This window comes from Setaria italica, chromosome IX (genome assembly GCF_000263155.2).
Source record: "Setaria italica strain Yugu1 chromosome IX, Setaria_italica_v2.0, whole genome shotgun sequence".
Lineage (NCBI taxonomy): Eukaryota > Viridiplantae > Streptophyta > Magnoliopsida > Poales > Poaceae > Setaria > Setaria italica.
The window spans coordinates 40,286,421-40,302,992 of NC_028458.1; the positions used below are offsets into that span (position 1 = coordinate 40,286,421).

At 47.1% G+C, this 16,572-nt stretch overlaps 2 protein-coding genes across 2 annotated transcripts; both read right to left on the minus strand.

Moving 5' to 3' along the window:
* Positions 1-1,487: 1,487 nt before the first annotated feature.
* Positions 1,488-3,238, minus strand: LOC101780398 (protein CURVATURE THYLAKOID 1B, chloroplastic). The gene is made up of 6 exons (XM_004983755.4): positions 2,842-3,238; positions 2,656-2,762; positions 2,443-2,529; positions 2,265-2,327; positions 2,083-2,120; positions 1,488-1,734 (listed from the first exon to the last, which is right to left on the minus strand). The coding sequence occupies exons 1-6, from the start codon at positions 3,011-3,013 to the stop codon at positions 1,680-1,682; spliced, it is 522 nt and encodes a 173-aa protein (XP_004983812.1). The 5' UTR covers positions 3,014-3,238; the 3' UTR covers positions 1,488-1,679.
* Positions 3,239-4,785: 1,547 nt separating this feature from the next.
* On the minus strand, positions 4,786-14,170 carry LOC101780801 (flavanone 3-dioxygenase 2). The gene is made up of 4 exons (XM_004983756.3): positions 13,862-14,170; positions 13,497-13,744; positions 5,416-5,740; positions 4,786-5,305 (listed from the first exon to the last, which is right to left on the minus strand). The coding sequence occupies exons 1-4, from the start codon at positions 14,054-14,056 to the stop codon at positions 5,060-5,062; spliced, it is 1,014 nt and encodes a 337-aa protein (XP_004983813.1). The 5' UTR covers positions 14,057-14,170; the 3' UTR covers positions 4,786-5,059.
* Positions 14,171-16,572: the final 2,402 nt, after the last annotated feature.

A 16,572-nucleotide genomic window follows, 5' to 3' on the forward strand; every position in this document is an offset into this window, starting at 1 on the left:
TACGTTTTAATACTCCTAATTAGTGTCTAAACATTTGATGTGACGGGTGCTAAAAATAAGCAAAAGTAACCAAACGGGACCTCAATTTGGTGGTGAGCAGCACTGATTTACGCTCATAGAAAAGCTTACTGTAGCGCGCCTGACGTCGAGCCGCCCCGTGCTCCCATCTTCTCCCTCCTCTCTCCCTCATCCGTGTGACCTTGCCCCACCCCAACCGCTGCTGCTCCCCGCTGTTGAACTGGCGGAGCTCGCGAGCTGTGAGCAAGGGCTGGACACGATGCGGATCTCGGCTACAATAGCGGCCATGGAGGCTCTGTCACACGCTAGAGGGAGAGGGAGAAGAAAGGAACGCGGGGGAGGGAGAGGGAGTGGGGGGCGGCGGCGCTAGGGGAGGGAGGGGGAGGCAGGCGGCGTTTGGGGAGGAAGTGGGAGATGGTGGCGCTGGAGAGAAAGAGAGAGCGGCGGGTGACATGGCATAAAAAACTAGTGAAATGTGGGGCCAGCATGCCACGTATGTGACACGTCAGCAAAATCGCATGAGAAACCACTTTGAAATAGTCAAGGGGGTCAGAAATATCCGATCTTGAGAATTGAAGGGCGTAAGATTTCTAGTTTTTTAGTTCGGGGGCGTTTTCCAAGACTCGGTGATTAGATGAGGGGTAAAATGGAATTCTTCCATACATATATGAGTCGGAAAGAACTTCAGAAAAGTAGGCAATTATCCTTATATATACGTTGAAACAATCTATATGGAAGGAAGGCCCTTCCTATTTAAATAATTAGGTAAATATTGTTGTGTTTATACAAATTTATCGTATAAATTTTGAAACAAAACGTGGACAGGTATTAGAGAGAAATTTTGAAAACAAAAATTCGTCGAAAAGTTGGATAGAAATTAGATTAAAATTTGGAAACAAAGTTTTGAAAACAAAAACTAGAGGAAAATAATTAAATAAAATAAACTAGAACTTTACTCTCAGTGAAGTTTCATTCACAAGCTGGAAGAAACAAGAAAGGCATTCCAGTGCTAAAAGTGAAGGAATGACCTCATACTTTCACTCCTATTACAATATCTGCGCGAGCAACTTGGCACTTCTCTTCTTTGCCTCACGCTCGGCTGATCTAAAAGTGAAGGAATGAGAGGTATTTAACGCTTAGTTGAATTTACAGCTGTGGTAGTTAGCTATAAAACATGAACTGTAGCAGCTGAAATGGTATTGTTTGTCAACCAATTTTCTTTGGGCCATGTAGCTAAAACTAACAAGAGGAAACTTACCCAACGTCGTTGAAAGAGTTATAGATTGAAAAATATCGCTAAGACGCTAACTATGACGATGACATAGGACCAGATCCCAAATGTTGATGTCATTTTCCAACTCGCTGATTTTTGTGATGGGGTTAAGGTGCAATTCACATGGAATAGATGACTGCGTATTCCAAATGCTGTATTGCCTTACAGCTGAAATTCATCGGCCTTGGCAAATTCGAAGAAACAAATGACTAAAACGATTAAATGTTATGTACGAGTAATATCCAAAGTATTTATCCATACATTGAGTAAGGATCAAATTAGATGCTCTACTGAAAATATACAGGGACAACAAACTGAACAGCAGCAGACTAATAGGTCCTCGTAGAGTGAACTTAGTTTTGTTGAGCTTGCATTAGTGCTCCGCCTATTAGCCGCTGATTATATCCTCGTAGACCTCCCTGACCTTTGCAAAGAAAGCATCCCTGCAATGCGCATCAGTTGTTTGAGCATCTAACATCTTTAACCAAGGAAATCAGAAAAAAATGTTGATAAAAGCCTAAAATGGGAATGTCAAATACAGCTAACTCAAAAGGTCTATTGTTTAGCGAAACAACTTGGAAGTTGATACTGAACTTTACTACAGGATAGAGTATGTTTGTTTGCCATCTTATCAGATGGTTGGTATGATTATTCTGGGAGCTGGAAATGTTCAGGATTTGCCTATACATATTGCTTACTGGAGAATCATTACTTAATTCATTTGTTCTGTCGTGTGCATATTGCAGAATTTTGTAGGCTGGATAAGGTAGCTGCTGTACTGTCTCACTTACCTGTCAGACTTGAATAGCAGGTTCCGGTACGCGAACCACTGCATGAGAGAAGGAGGTCAAAATGTGCAATTCAGCAGAAAAACGGCAGCAGTAACAAAACTCTAGGCAAGTGAGAAATCCTGCACACTTTAGGCCTCTATACAAAACGTAATCTGAAGTTTTTACTCAGACGCGGGTCTTACCCCACTGTATCCAATTCCAACAGCCTCCATCAGGCCTGGAACCACGGGGAGCCTGTCAATCGCCTGCAAGGTGGCACCAAAAGTTACCGTTAGTTAGTTTGGATGAATCGTGTATAGTATAGAAGATTCAGAAACCTCCTTCGTCAGAAGCATAAAGAAAGAGGTGACGGTTCAGTACCGATACTACTCCACCGGCGCTCCACATGCCGAGCGTGGCCGCGACGGCGAGCGTGGTCACCGCGTACTTGTCCTCGATCCTGTCCCACTGCACGAGCAGCAAAGCCAGCAAAGATACATGTCATCGTGCTGCAACTGCAAGTCTGCAACCAGCCTATGCAGACCGCAGAGTGGAAACAGGACGTGCCATGTCGCTCACGGCTCACGTACTCACCTCCTGTTTCAGGGCGTTGACGAACTCGGTGAACTCCTCGTTGGCAGCATTCGGCGCCGCTGGCTCCCCCGCGGCCATGGCCACCACGTTCCTCGCCAGCAGCTTGCCTGGAAATCAACGAACAGGGCGTGTTTACCAATGGCACTCATGCACGCCATGGATGCCATCGTGCCGTTGCACACTCACAGACGGAGACGGCGCGGGTCTGTCCCTGCGCCGCGAGGCCGAGGCCGGGCAGCGGCGGCAGCGCGGGCAGCCGGAGCCCGACGGAGCGCGCGGCGGCCTTGGCCTCGCCCTTGGCGACGGTCGGCGCGGCGGGGCTCGCCGCTCCCGTGGCAGCTGGGGCGGTCGGGGCCATGGTGTCGCACGGCGGCGCGCAGTGAACTGGTCGGTGTCGTCACTAGGGCCGGGTGACGTCGCGGCGCGGTGCCGAGGCGTTAGGCGTGGGGGCACGTCGGCGGCTAAGGCTAATAGCACGGGGCGCAGCAGCTGGGTGTCTCAGCCTCTGAGGCCGGCGGGAGGGCTCTCGGCGCGCCGCGGATAAAGTGGGGCAGGCGCCGGACGGGCGCCACACGTTCCCGGGGAAAATGATAAGATTGGGGTTGGGTTTTGCGTATGGCCGTCGCCGCCGGGGGATCGATGTCCCCGTTTGCGGTGCAGGAACCCCTGCCGTCTGGGATTAGCGAAGCTGATGGATCGGCCGGGGATTAGTGGGGGAACTTTTTGTCGTGTGCCCGGCTGCCTGGCTTCCGGCACGTGTGGCCGTCTCCGTCCCGTTTCGTCGCCGTGCCCGGGTGCGGGTGACGCCCTCACCAATCGCGCGGCTGCCGCGGGTAAGTCCCTTCTCTAGCGCTTAGTGGCTAACGTAACGGCTATGCGTCTTTAGCTTTGAGCTTCTGGCAACTCCTCCGATGCAGCTTTTGGAAAGTCAGAAGCTAAGAGCTGTGTTTGTAGGGAAAGCTAAAAAGATTAGTTTGCTCTTCGTAACTTTTTAAATTCAGAAAGCTGAAAACATCTTCTAAAAATTAGTATTAACTTTTCTAAAAAAACCAACTCCTCAGGAAAGATCAAAAACTGCGGCTCAGAGACCACGGCCGCGCGCGCAACGACTTCTCCGCCCGGCGCGATCCGCGGTGGCAGCAGATGCTCGAGTCGTGCCGCTGTTTTTTTCGCGCTACCGCCGGCGGCAACGGATTAGGCGCAAGATACGTGTGCTCTCCCTCGGCGAACAGAACAGGAACTACACGTACGACGAGTACTACAAGTTCTGGAGCAGGAACCTGGACCAGGAGCACTGCCTCGAGCTCTTCAGGACCTGTAGAAATGGGATCATTTTGTTTTGTTCCTGTGGAACGTTCTGCAAATAAGGTCGACTTTCTGCTCTGTTTGTTGCTGCAGATCGAAAAGGAGTTTTGAATACAAAAATCACCCGAACTCGGACAAGATCATATAGAAGTCAAAAGAAGTGTAGGAATTCACAGATGTTTACTACTAGTTTTGTTATGTGGGTTACCACATACACGTGTTTTTTCCAGAACCAATTTCAGGAACACAAACCATGAAATTTACACTTCAGTTCAGCAACCTTTTTTTTTTAGGGACACTTCAGTTCAGCAACAGCTCCCCCAAGACACCTCCAAGTTTCACGACATCTCCTGTCTTCTCGTCATCGGAAAGTCCACACCGCCTGTCTGAGCCCACCCGCCCGATCGGAAAGTCCACACCGCCAGCCACCCAGGAGCCAGCTCAGCTGAGCCCACCCGCCCGACCGGAAAGTCCACACCGCCAGCCACCCTAGGGACGAAGATATTAGGGGCAAGATACATGTGCTCTTGGAAGTTGGAATTGCTCTAACTGAAACAAAGCACGTGGGCTGCGGGCGTGGGCCGCGGATTTGTGCGGGGAAGCGAGAGACTGGGCTCTTATTGGAGCGTTGTTGGGAGCCCCTTGTATCTTTGTTGAGCCCAGACCCCAAAAAAAAACAGGCGGAGAAAAACACGATTAGAGCCCGCCGGCCAGTAAATAAGCCTGCCATTCATTCTTGGGCAGCTCTCGAGAGAAACTAGCCCACCACAGTCAGATTAGACCGATGAGCCAACTAAGTTGCTGAACTGAAGTGCCCCTCCAAAAAAAAAAAGGTTGCTGAACTGAAGTGTAAATTTCATGGTTTGTGTTCCTGAAACTGGTTCTGGAAAAAGTACATGTATCTGGTAACCGCACATAACAAAACTAGTAGTAAACATTTGTGAATTCCTACACTTCTTTTGACTTCTATATGATCTTGTCCGAGTTCGGGTGATTTTTTTGTATTCAAAACTCCTTTTCGATCTGCAGCAACAAACAGAGCAGAAAGTCGACCTTATTTGCAGAACATTCCACAGGAACAAAACAAAATGATCCCATTTCAACAGGTCCTGAAGAGCTCGAGGCAGTGCTCCTGGTCCAGGTTCCTGCTCCAGAACTTCTTGTAGTACTCGTCGTACGTGTAATTCCTGTACACGGCGGGGGTCTCCGCCGTCACGAGCTTCCGCGCGGGGCCCAGCTCCACGTCGTTGCACGGGCACAGGAACGACGCCACCGACAGCCGCTCCCGGTCCGAGTTCACCACCGCCCGGTGCCACACGCTCCGGTACTGCCCGTTGCTCAGCGCCTGCACGAGCATGATCCAACACAGAGTTTAAGCTTTGTTCTGCTGGAGTTCGTTCGTTCGTTCGCAGGTCACAAGTCACTGAAATGGATGTGGAGGAGATTATTTGTTACCTGCAACTGGTCGCCGATGTTGATGATGAGCGCGCCGGGCTGCGGGTTGACGGCGACCCACTTGCCGTCGTGGAGGACTTGCAGGCCGGCGACGTCCTGGTCCATGAGCAGGATGGTGAGCGCGTTGGGGTCGGTGTGGGCAGGGAGGCCGTAGGTGAGCTCCGGCGAGGGGCACGGCGGGTAGAAGTTAACGGCCATGTGCTGCTCCTGCTCGCCCAGCGTCTCCTTCATGTAGCCCGGCTCCAGACCCAGGCTCTCCGAGATCACCGCGTACAGCCGGAACCCGAGCTCCCGGACCTCCTTGCAGTAGCTGCTCATTGTCTCCCTGAACGTACGCGTGCGTGCCATCAGTCTCAGAAATACAACTACTACTTCTGCGAAGAACGCTATTTAGCAAAGATACATAATTGTCACAGTATATTATACTACTATTTAGTTCTATACTAGATCATGCTCGAGCTCATCCCAAACCGCCAAGAACAGCACTTGCCCAAGTTTCCTTTGATAAAGAATAGCACTTGTCACCGACTGCAATGTGCCGCGCGAAGGAATCAAGCTTCGGAACAGACACTGCAACATGTCAAAAAAAAAACATGTCTGGATTCCTCGTGAACATGTAGCTCTACTTTCACAGTTTTTCTGCACGTGGCTGCTACACTTTTCTTTGTGACTGTGCCTCTTTCTTCGCGCTGTCCACATGTAATTTGGCATGTGCTTCTTACAATACGTGGCTGCAGTGCTACTCGACTCACGAAGGAAAAGCTGGACTACTGCTTCATTATTTATATTAATATAACATTGCTATTTCATCATGACTTGTATGAAAAATATGCATGTGTTCAATCATTTATATAATAACATCTACCAAACATATCACATATGTCACAATAAAAAAATAAGATAAAATAGCAATAAATCAATAGTTTATTATCCAAAGCTCAAGCGGACGTCCAAACATCAAACTAATCACCGGTACGCTAAGAAACCAGTTCACTTGTTCACTGATCAAATTAAAAATCGGCTGGTTTTTGTTCACTGTTTAATGAAAAACTGGTAGTTCGACCGGTTCGCACCAGTTTAGCTGCATGAATCGAAGCGATCGGATCACTGACTCATGGTTTTTCTAGTCCAGCTAGTGAACCGGTTTGGTTTTTAATACTTGCTAGAGCGCTAACGCAGATTAAATGTAGTTCAGCCGGTAAAGTTTCTCATAGTGAAATCTGACTACCCGGGTTCGAGTCCATGACTCAATACGGGCGCTTGTATTTTTGTGAATTTATTTTACTGGTGCTATTTTTTCAGCAGTAGGTAACGTGTCCCTCAATAGTGAGGCGCCTATGGTGACTTCTTCGATCTCAAGATCTGTTTGCTTAAACTCTCTACGGTGCTCACAGAGAGTTATGTGTAAGCAGTGGACCACTGACTTTTGTGGCAGGGTCGCGTGCCATATCCTTGAACCGAAAGTGTGGGAGCGTTGCCGTTCGCTTGAGAGAAGCCAAGTTATTACAAGCATGACGTGCTTGCCGCATTCTTAGGGTTTGTTTATTTAAGCTGCAACTTTTGAGCTTTTCTAAATAGCTGCTGCTGACTTTTTAATTCTGCAAAGTCAACACTAGCTTTTAGAAGATGTGTTTAGCTTTTTGAGCTCGAAAAGCTGCGAAAAGCTCATAAAATTGAACTTTCCAACTTTCCATACACTTAGCTTTTCTAAACTTCCAACTTTTTAAAAGCTGTACGAGAAATTCATTGTTTGTTTATGCTTCTAGCTTTTCATGTTGAGAAACTGTTGGGCAGGACCTTAGCCTCAGCCTTACCCAACGGCTCGCTGTGACTGTGATGAGTCAGAGTGCCGCGAACTTGCCAAGGCACATGGCGGAGTCATGCAAAAGGCAAAAACACTGGTCAGCTTGATGTGCATCACCTGGGCCATGTATCACGTAGTTTGGTCTCGCTGCATATCCTCTTGTGTTAGACCTATTGTTGCAAACCGTGTACGTGAAAGGGAAAGGGGTGACAGATATACATCTGACAGGTTGTACGTGAAAGGGAAAGGGGTGACAGATATACATCTGACAGGTTTTATGTAGCTGGCTGTCGTCCATTTGCACTTGAAAGCGTCGCCCCAATTCAGGCCATCAAAAGTTGTTTGTTCCGTTGCTTTGCGCCACAACTTGAATGTCTGCATCTTTGTGGGCACATTCAGGAACGTTCAGGAACGGATGAAGGCCTCATCTGTGATGTGTATACTCACCCAGAAAGAATGCATGCGCAATGCCTGATTTGCGTGTAACGTTACACTGGTAAACTTAGACATCGGGAGTTTCCTGAACAGTCTAAAACTCTGCTTGCGTCACCACAAAAGCGAGTTAGATTCACGCTCTATGAATTACTCATTCTGTTTCGAAAAAATAAACTTATCTTTATTATTGAGGTTTCCCGCTGTCGTTATAATAAACTCATCTTTATTATTGAGGTTTCCCACTCCCATAACGACAGAGAGGCTATTAAACCACACCACCATAAAACCATCGCCCACTTCCTTACCATCTACCCAGTGGGAGGTTGGAAGCCCAAAAACCACAAGAAAGATGGTGGTGGGGACATTTCTATCGTGATAACACATACCCCACACGCAGGCACAACGTGCCATGGACGTGCACGTGGGACGTACGGCTGCCGCCACGATTGGATCCAATAATTCCAATGGCTAGATGCATGCAGCGATCCACTGTTGGATATGCCACCCTTGCTCTACGTTCCAATGATGCAATGCTTAGTAGGGGGGATACAAGATGCACATAGGCGGCATGTAATGTCGTGAGCGATGAGCGGGGTGCTATCAATGAAGGGCGGCGGATGGGGCCGAGCTAGGTAGGATTGGTCATTTTCGAGCCATAGCAGTGCCCGTGGTGATGTAGCCGGCTAGGATTGGATCTGACATAGAGGCGTGGTGCCAGGCCTACGGTGAGTAGGAGACAGTGATAGCTTGCAGGCAACGGCTAGAGATTAGAGGTGTCTGTTGGAGGAGCTAGTGCCTAGAGGTTGGGTCAATGTAGTGCATGGAGAGATTAGAGGCCACAGTGTACCTTAGGGACATTGTCATGATGAATGGTGTGGCTTCCTGGTTCTTACCCATGGTACTAAAAATAGTAATACCTCCAGCGTCATAGGATTCTCTAAAGCAGATTTTCGGTGTGTTGGTGGCATATATGGGCATTGTGCCTTCTTGGAGGCATCACAAAGGAGAGTCATCCTCCATATTCCTCCCCCTCCTACTGGTTGTTGGTATGACGAGCATGGTAGCAATCTGATGATGTTGAAAAAGAAGAAGGGTTGGTAGAAGCCTAGGTGGAGGAGAGCGTGAATGAAGAAGGTGCTATCCAATTGGAGGCAACCTGTAGGGTCCAATAGCAATTGAGTTGGGGGACGGCCTGTGGGACTCGATGAGATGGCGTCTAGTCACGCGTGCTAGTGGCTTGGTCGTGGCATGAGCGATGGCCAGCTGGCGGCTGCAGCATCATCACGACCTTACAATATTAGCTCACACCGGGTTTTTGGTGGCGTCTAAGTGGTTTTCTTTATTGTTTTAGGTTGTTCATTTGTTTTTTTCTCATTCCTAGCACCACTGTCTAGATAGGGGCGAACTAATAACAGGCAGACGGGCTACTCAATAGCAACCCCCTGCCACCAGCCGGCCCCAACACCCCCACCCTCCACCCCTAAAAAATGTGCACGCACACAAACATTTCTTTTACATCGACCCAATTTGTACTTTGTAGAATTATATAGCCTTAGCCCCGCTTTATTAATACAAACGGACACAAACTGGTTTTGCTATTTAAAGTTTTATGAACAATATGGGTTGGAATATTTAGTTAAGAGGAAAGAGTATCATAGAAAATGCATGGTATTAAGAATACTTTAAGCACGTCTTATCTTTCAAAAAAAGAATGCCTTTTATTTGTGGTCACCTACATAATATTTACGGGAAAGGCGGATTTTTTTTTTGAAACAAACAGGCAGGAGATCTACCTATTATATTAATTATTATATTAATTAAGGAGAAGAGCCTAGATGGATGGCGAAGTTATACATAAAAAAGATTACAGAATTGGACAAAAATCTCTCAGAGCTCTAGCTCCCGCAAGGCTCCACGTTCTAATTTCCTCCTTAATTTTTGCAAGAGCGACCTCACAGCCAACGGGGAAAGGCGAACATTGCATAGTAAAGTCGAAAGTATATCAGTCATTTGTAAACGGTGGCCGGTTTCTTGCTAATGTGAATTTGGACATAGATGTTGAAGCTTTCTTTTTTCCTATTCTTTTATTATTTCAAGCAATGGTCCAAGTAAGAGACAAAAGAGTGCTCTCTGCACACGCTCAAAATCTACTGTAAATTATACCAGCTAGACTAAAACAACTGTTCAGACCAATGCTAACATGGGTTTTTCTTTTGGGCTGCTGTCAACCCATGTTTCAGTTATTCTTTCTTTTCTAATGTTCAAAAAGTACTCTTTTTTTAATTTTTGTTTTAAAAGGAGTGCACTTGTGCCCGTACAAATGGCCACTAGGCCCACAATCGTCAGCCTCGCATTCTAGAAATTAGGTGTTTTCTATTTTAGGTACAACGCATTTGAAATGCTCCCACTACTCTCCCCGTGTACACAAATGGTGCCATAGCTTATGACTCGTGAGTGATGAGCCTCTTGTCATACCTTGAGTTTTTTTGAAATTCAGGATGTGATTAAAAAGAATAATTAAACAATGATTTTCTTATAATTTTAAAAATTTTCCAACAATTATTTTCTTCACAGGAGATGTAGTATAGGAAAAATAATTGGTTGTTTTTCTAAATTAAAAAGTGTTGTTCTGTGTGTGTTGCATTCATATTGATGCATCTTGGTATTTATTGAGTGCAAATGTTTTAAAATGCGTTTAGACGACGACCAGGTTCTTCTGATAATTTTCCAACTTTTTCTGAAATTTATTCTTGTGTTCCTAGAGCTTAATCCAATTTTTTTGGAAGGCTCTAGAATCCTTTCCATGAGCTTCAAGTATTTTATTTGGACTCCTCGTGTCCCAAATGTCTCTAGAAGTTTTCTTGGAATTTTTGGGATTTCCTGGATATTTTTCGTGCTTTAAAACATTTTCTAGAATTTTTTGGATTTGTTTTCGCACTGAAAAGTAATTTCGGAAAATAATAAATACAAACCTACCCTTTTTGGGCCGAGCCCCCACCCACGAGCCCGACCCGTGGCCCAGCTCTCTCTTCCCTCAGGCCGAGCCTGCGAGGCCCGATCTAGACCCAATTGGCCCAGCGGAGCCCATCTGGGCCCAGCTGCTAGCTGCTGCCCGACGTACGCGCCACGCCACCCTAGGATCCCACGTCCCTATAAAACCCTGGAGCCCTCAGCCACGCCCTCCTGTTGTGCCACTGCCACACCCTCGCCCTCCTCCGCGCAGGACCACCACCGCCCGAGTCGGAGTAGAGCTGAGCGCCGCAGGAGCTTGCCCGCCGATTTGCCGCCTCCTTCAACCACCGGTGCAAGCCGACGCCACCAAGAGCTTCAGGACGTCAAGCTGCATGTGCGCCGCCACCCGCTGTCCTCAAACTGCCGCGGGAGGACCTCCGTCGCTTGACGACCGAGTCGGCCGCCATCACCGCCGTTCACCTCTGATTCCGGCTGCTGCCGTCCATCTGGACCGCCGGTGAGCTAACCAGCACGACGCCCTCCACCTCCTCTATCTCCTGCGCCACCTGCCTGAGCCCCTACCTCGCTAGAGCGCCGGTGATTTCGCTACCTAGAGCCGCCCGTCGGGCATGGGAGCAAGCTCTATGAGCTTTTGCGATTAGGTCCCTGTGAGATCTAGTAATCTTTAGATTAGTTCTAGTGTCTTGCAGAAAACCCCCTCAACAACCATAGATCCTTGCAACCGAATCCTAACCCTATCCTTTTGTAGATCTAACCCTGAGGATTCATCTATTCGTAGTGACTATTCACTGAGTCTAGAGTTTCTTCTCTACTAGCCCCCGAAGTATATGGTTAATCACGAATAGATCCCTAGAATCTTTAGATGACCATACCTCTCGCGTTTTGTATCCATTTAAGCTCGTTCTTGCTGCGTTAGTTTCATCTCAATATAAACTACGCACTAGTCATGATATTTACCTTAATGTGTGTTTTAGGAATTTATTCTAAAATTAATTTGATTAATGTTTAGTTGAATTCCTTTTCTTGATAAAACTTAATTCGGGTATACATATCGGTTTTCATAGTTAATATTAATTTGACTAATCCTATTTAACTGAGTTTTCTAAATAAAATCTAATTAGAGTTGTACCTCGCTTTCATAATTAAAGGTTAATTTAATTAATGCATGTTAAACATGTCTTCTTTAATTAAAAGCTATTTAGTATTATACACCATTTTTTATAATAAATGTTAATTTGATTAATGCTTACTCTCAAAAAAAATTCTAATTAAAAGTTAATTATGTTTATACATTGATTTTATTTAAATAAGTGTTAATATGATTAATACCAACATGAATGAGTTCATAATTATAACTTGTATAGTTCAATGTGACGTATAAAGTTATCAATTAGATGTTATTACATATAGTTTATTTTCCAAAGTTAAATGTTTAAATGGCATAATTTATACATCAATATTTATAAATAAAAGTTGATTAGGTTTTACCTCGTCTTTTTAGATACAAATATGATTTGAATTAACTCTCACTTAGAGTATTTTCTAAAAGTATCCTTTTACATATGTGTTCTAATTAAAAATAAATGTAGCATATAGCTCTTGTCTTTTCCTTTGCAATGAAAGTTTCCCTGATAGATGTATGTTTTCAATGATACCATCATTCTTAGTGTTTCACGCACCTTCATGATCTTAGAATCGAGCTCTATCCTTTAGTATGTTCTTTTAAAGCTTTCCTTTGGTTGGTGCATTATTCTTAGTTGTACTTGTTTGTTTGCTTTGAATGTTTGTGCCAATGATTGCTTTGAGCAGAAGGATCGTTGTTCGAAAGATTTGAAGGTTAAGAGTTTCAAGAGAGCAAGAGCTAAAGAGCAGTAAAAGTAACTTTTCTTTGGAGAAAAGCAAGTGTCCCTAATCATCCTTCTATCTACGCTCATTTTACAAGAATACCATGTATTAATTGGAACATGGAGCAACCACCCAGGAAAATAATACAACCACGAGAACTACATGGCTCTGGTCTTGACTGATTAATTAGAGACTCTAGTTTGGGGTAATCTTACCGAAAGGGCAAAAGGGGGGGATTGAGTCGTTGTATAGCCGGTCCTCTTGGGGAGTGGACTTTGCTAAGACACTATGCTCATTAGGGAGGTTTATGCACATCAGACACCGAAACTTTAGCAGGTTACCACTTATTAGGGAATATTTGTAAAGGCCTCATAGCATCCCTATGCAGTCACACCTTGATAATGTGATAAGTGTCTACTTTTGCACAGTATGGTTGGGTCCAAAGTTCTTCTGAACTTTTACGCGACTTGTGATGAAAGTGTACAACCTTTGCGAAGTGTAAAACTAATACATCGGCCGTGCTCACGGTCAAGAGCGGCCTAAACCCTCACATAATTAATAAACTTGAAGATGGACTTAAATCGTTATTCTGGTTATTTCTTATGGTCTTGCTGAGTACCAACCATAAGCGTACTCACCCTTACTTATTGCTGCTCAGAAGAGAAAGGTGTGTGAAGTTTTCTGAAGATGATGCTGAGTTCTAGACGTACACGGCCCCCAGTCGATTGCCTGTGAAGTTTGAAGCCTTCGTTTCCAGGATTAAGTTGTATATCTCTGATAGACTCGTAAGTCTTTATTTATATTCTTTTACGTGATACTGTTACTGTTATTCACTGATGATATCACAATATGTATGAAACTTGATCCTGTCATATGTAGCACTTGGTTTTGTTTAAAAACCGGACGTGACACCTCTTCCACCCAGATTTTGCATTTGCAATTTGCCTCGTTTCAAATAGGAAGTAGATAGAGTAACAATTGAATATAGCGTGATTAGTTCAAGGCGGCAAAATAATGGACTTACTTGAAGTCGGGCGGGTTGGACGGCCAGTCGGGCACGAACTGGTCGAGGGGATGGCAGTGCAGCCGGAGGTAGTCGCGCCAGTTGTGCACCGTCTCCTTGCGCACGTTGAAACTCGTGGACAGCCGAATCTTCCTGGCCGGGTCGTCGGAGTACAGCTTCGCCTTCTCCTCCGCGGGGAGCCGGAAGAACTCGCGCGCCACGGCCATCACCTCCGCGATCAGTCCTGCGTCTATCCCGTGGTTCAGGACCTGCATATAACACGAAATCGATCATGACCCGTCAGCAACTCGAAGCGTCGGCGCACGTTCTGCCAGTGGCAATTGGCAGCTCATATTACGTTACGGCCCCAGCGCGTCGATCATCACCTGGAAGAAGCCGTGCGTGCGGCAGGCGCCGCCGATTGCGGCGACGACCGCGGCGCGGTCGGGGCTCGTGAGGTCGACGACGGGGATGCGCGCGCCGGAGACGACCTCCGCGAGGCGCGGGCGCTGCGCCTCCGGCCGGACGTAGTTCCCCGGCATGGTGCGGTGCACGGCCGTGGAGAGGAGGTTCTCCGCCATGTTTGGCGATGCCGCCGGCCGGCCCTGTTCACCGCGAGCCTACGGAGCTCTTGCGTGCGTGCGCGAAGCGGGGAGGAGGAGCCGGGCTGCTGGTGGCCTTCGACATGGGGCTCTGGGAGGCGGTCGTCACGCGCTCTTATAGCGGACGAGTAGCGTTTTGTGTGGTGACCGCGCCTAGGCCGAGCCGCTGACGCTGACCCCCGCGGTCGTTGAGTCGCGTCATCACGTGGCGGCCAGTGACATCACGTCGCGGCGTCTCGCCGTGGCCGTGGCCGTGCCGGCCGGTTGGCACCCGGCGGCAGGTAAGGCAGAACCCCGCCCTGTGCGCCTTGTTCGTTCGTCCTGCCCATCCTTTTTCTTTTCGCCGAGATCGGTGACCCAACACCAGCACCATGTGGACGGTGGCTGACTGGTTAGTGCTCGTTGTCGTCGTTGCGGCGGATCGCAGGATCCAAGGGCCAGATGACAGAGCGCCAGAGCAGATGCCTCGTCCTCGTGGAAGGATGTCTGGTCGACCAGACGATCGGTGCGGCGCGGTCTTGGACGGAGCGTAGCCGGAGTCAGATCCACATCCACGTGCTCTGCCGTCGGGGCCGTACTGTTACAACGGGGCAGGCTTTTTGTTCAGAGCAGATCTGCATTGTCGAGCAACTAACAGCCCTGAACCATTGCATTTGTATCATTGTAACCGGTGGTCCGCGGAAGACATGGATCTGCAATTCTGCATTAGCGTGGTGCGCAATGTCGCATGCTGCATGTGGAATTCGGGGTTGAGAAATGGAGCTCGAAGAACAATCGTCTAGCCAATGTGTGGCTCACGTAGAGGCGTAGAGCTGGACGCCGAGTCAGAAAATCATGAGCTGGCTTGGCTCGTTTGCAGCTCCGCTCGGCTCAGCGGCTCGGTGGATTTTATTTTTTTTTACAAGCCGAGCAGTTATTTTTCTCATTTTGTTAACGAGCTAGCTCGAGCTCGCGCTCGCAAGCCAAACGTTGGAATGCTAAAGCTCCAACATAGGGAGCCAAGCCGAGCCACCGAGGTGCTCCATACATGGTTGATTTTTTTTAATAATTATGTATGATGGATTTTATGGTTTAGAATATTATAATAACTTATTTTTATATTTCATATATGTTGATATGGTAGTTTTAAATTTACATCTCGCTCTGGCTCAAGCTACTAACGAGCCGAGCTGAGCTAAACTTTTTGATCGTTTTGTTAACAAGCCGAGCCGACTCATTTGGCTAATGAGCCAGACTGAGCCGAGCTGAGCCGAGGCGTCAATCCTAGGATCACGTTGCCTCGCTTAGTTGCCATCTATGTGGAAAAGTCAAAAGTGTCCGTCCATTTCAAACCGTAGATTTTTCGTCTGCTTTGGAGGCCACGAGCACATGTTCTTCATTTTCCTTTGCATCACGGGGTAACTCCGTGCCCAAACCATAGAATAACAAAATATGTTCCTTATTTGTTTGATCTTGTTCTTTCGTTCCATTTCAACCTTTTCAGTCTGCCAGCTGAATCAGCTCCGACGCATCAGAACAGATAAGTTAGATGCAGGTAGTGCATCGTGATCTATATTACAAACCTCTGTCTGTCCTCGAAACTGATTTAGAAGAACGAGTGGTGGCAAAAGGGCATGTCTCGGACAAATGCTCTTCCGGTAGGTCGTTGTGCAAACTGGTTAGGTGCAGCCCTGCAGGCGAAGCTAACAGACAAGTCTCGGCAATCATTGGGTCCACGTAGGCTACCCCAAAGCCACCTTCCACACACTCACGGTCCACAAACGACCCACCCCATGCTTGAGTTGGTCGTCTAGTCGTCTTCGTCCTCGAGCCATGGCTTTTCGTCACCGTGACATGCCATGTGTCCATGTCTCGGATGGGCTTGGTCCGGTGACGGGAGGGTTTGGCAGGCCCAGCATCCAAAAAAAAATTTCCTTTCAGTCGATGGTGCTAGTGACACCACCAACAACAATGAGGTTCTAGACCTCTAGTTCGGGGTTGTGGATGTGCATAAGCTTACACTGATTCGGGGTAGCATTGTTCGGGTAGTAGTGGTGAGTGCTATGATAGGGATGACAAGCTGGTTGCAACCTACATGGCGATGACTTGTCTATTGTATCTTATTTACCTCTTCTCTTCATCTCCCATGAATCGAGCAACACCACCATGGAAGAGCAACACTTTCTTGATGCCAGGTACATAGATTAACAATGCATTTTTATAACCCGTAGGTACACTTTATTCTTTTAAATATAGGTTATCGTTCAGACCGGATCCACTAGTTAAGTGGATCCAACCGCAGTTGAACCCTAAACCCTTTGCAATTAAAAGGTTGAATTACCCCAACCCGCAAAAGGAAAATACCCACTGCCACTCCGTCACGGCAAAATCCCCATCTACAAGCAGGGTAGTATGGCTCATTATCTCTTACCAGCAGTAAGGGTTTGTTTGGTTCTAGCATGTGATTCACTACCTGGACAAGGCAACATGCTCAGGCCGTTGATTTCATCAGCCTA

Excerpts from the sequence above, each read along its gene's own strand:
- LOC101780801 (XM_004983756.3), bottom strand. The coding sequence starts at position 14,056 with ATGGCGGAGAACCTCCTCTCCACGGCCGTGCACCGCACCATGCCGGGG. Across the intron at positions 13,745-13,861 it reads GCACGCACGGCTTCTTCCAG|GTCCTGAACCACGGGATAGA; the intron begins GTGATGATCGAC and ends TGTTATATGCAG. Across the intron at positions 5,306-5,415 it reads ACATCGGCGACCAGTTGCAG|GCGCTGAGCAACGGGCAGTA; the intron begins GTAACAAATAAT and ends ATGCTCGTGCAG.
- LOC101780398 (XM_004983755.4), bottom strand. The coding sequence starts at position 3,013 with ATGGCCCCGACCGCCCCAGCTGCCACGGGAGCGGCGAGCCCCGCCGCG. Across the intron at positions 2,328-2,442 it reads GCGCCGGTGGAGTAGTATCG|GCGATTGACAGGCTCCCCGT; the intron begins GTACTGAACCGT and ends GCCACCTTGCAG. Across the intron at positions 1,735-2,082 it reads CTGCTATTCAAGTCTGACAG|GGATGCTTTCTTTGCAAAGG; the intron begins GTAAGTGAGACA and ends TGCGCATTGCAG.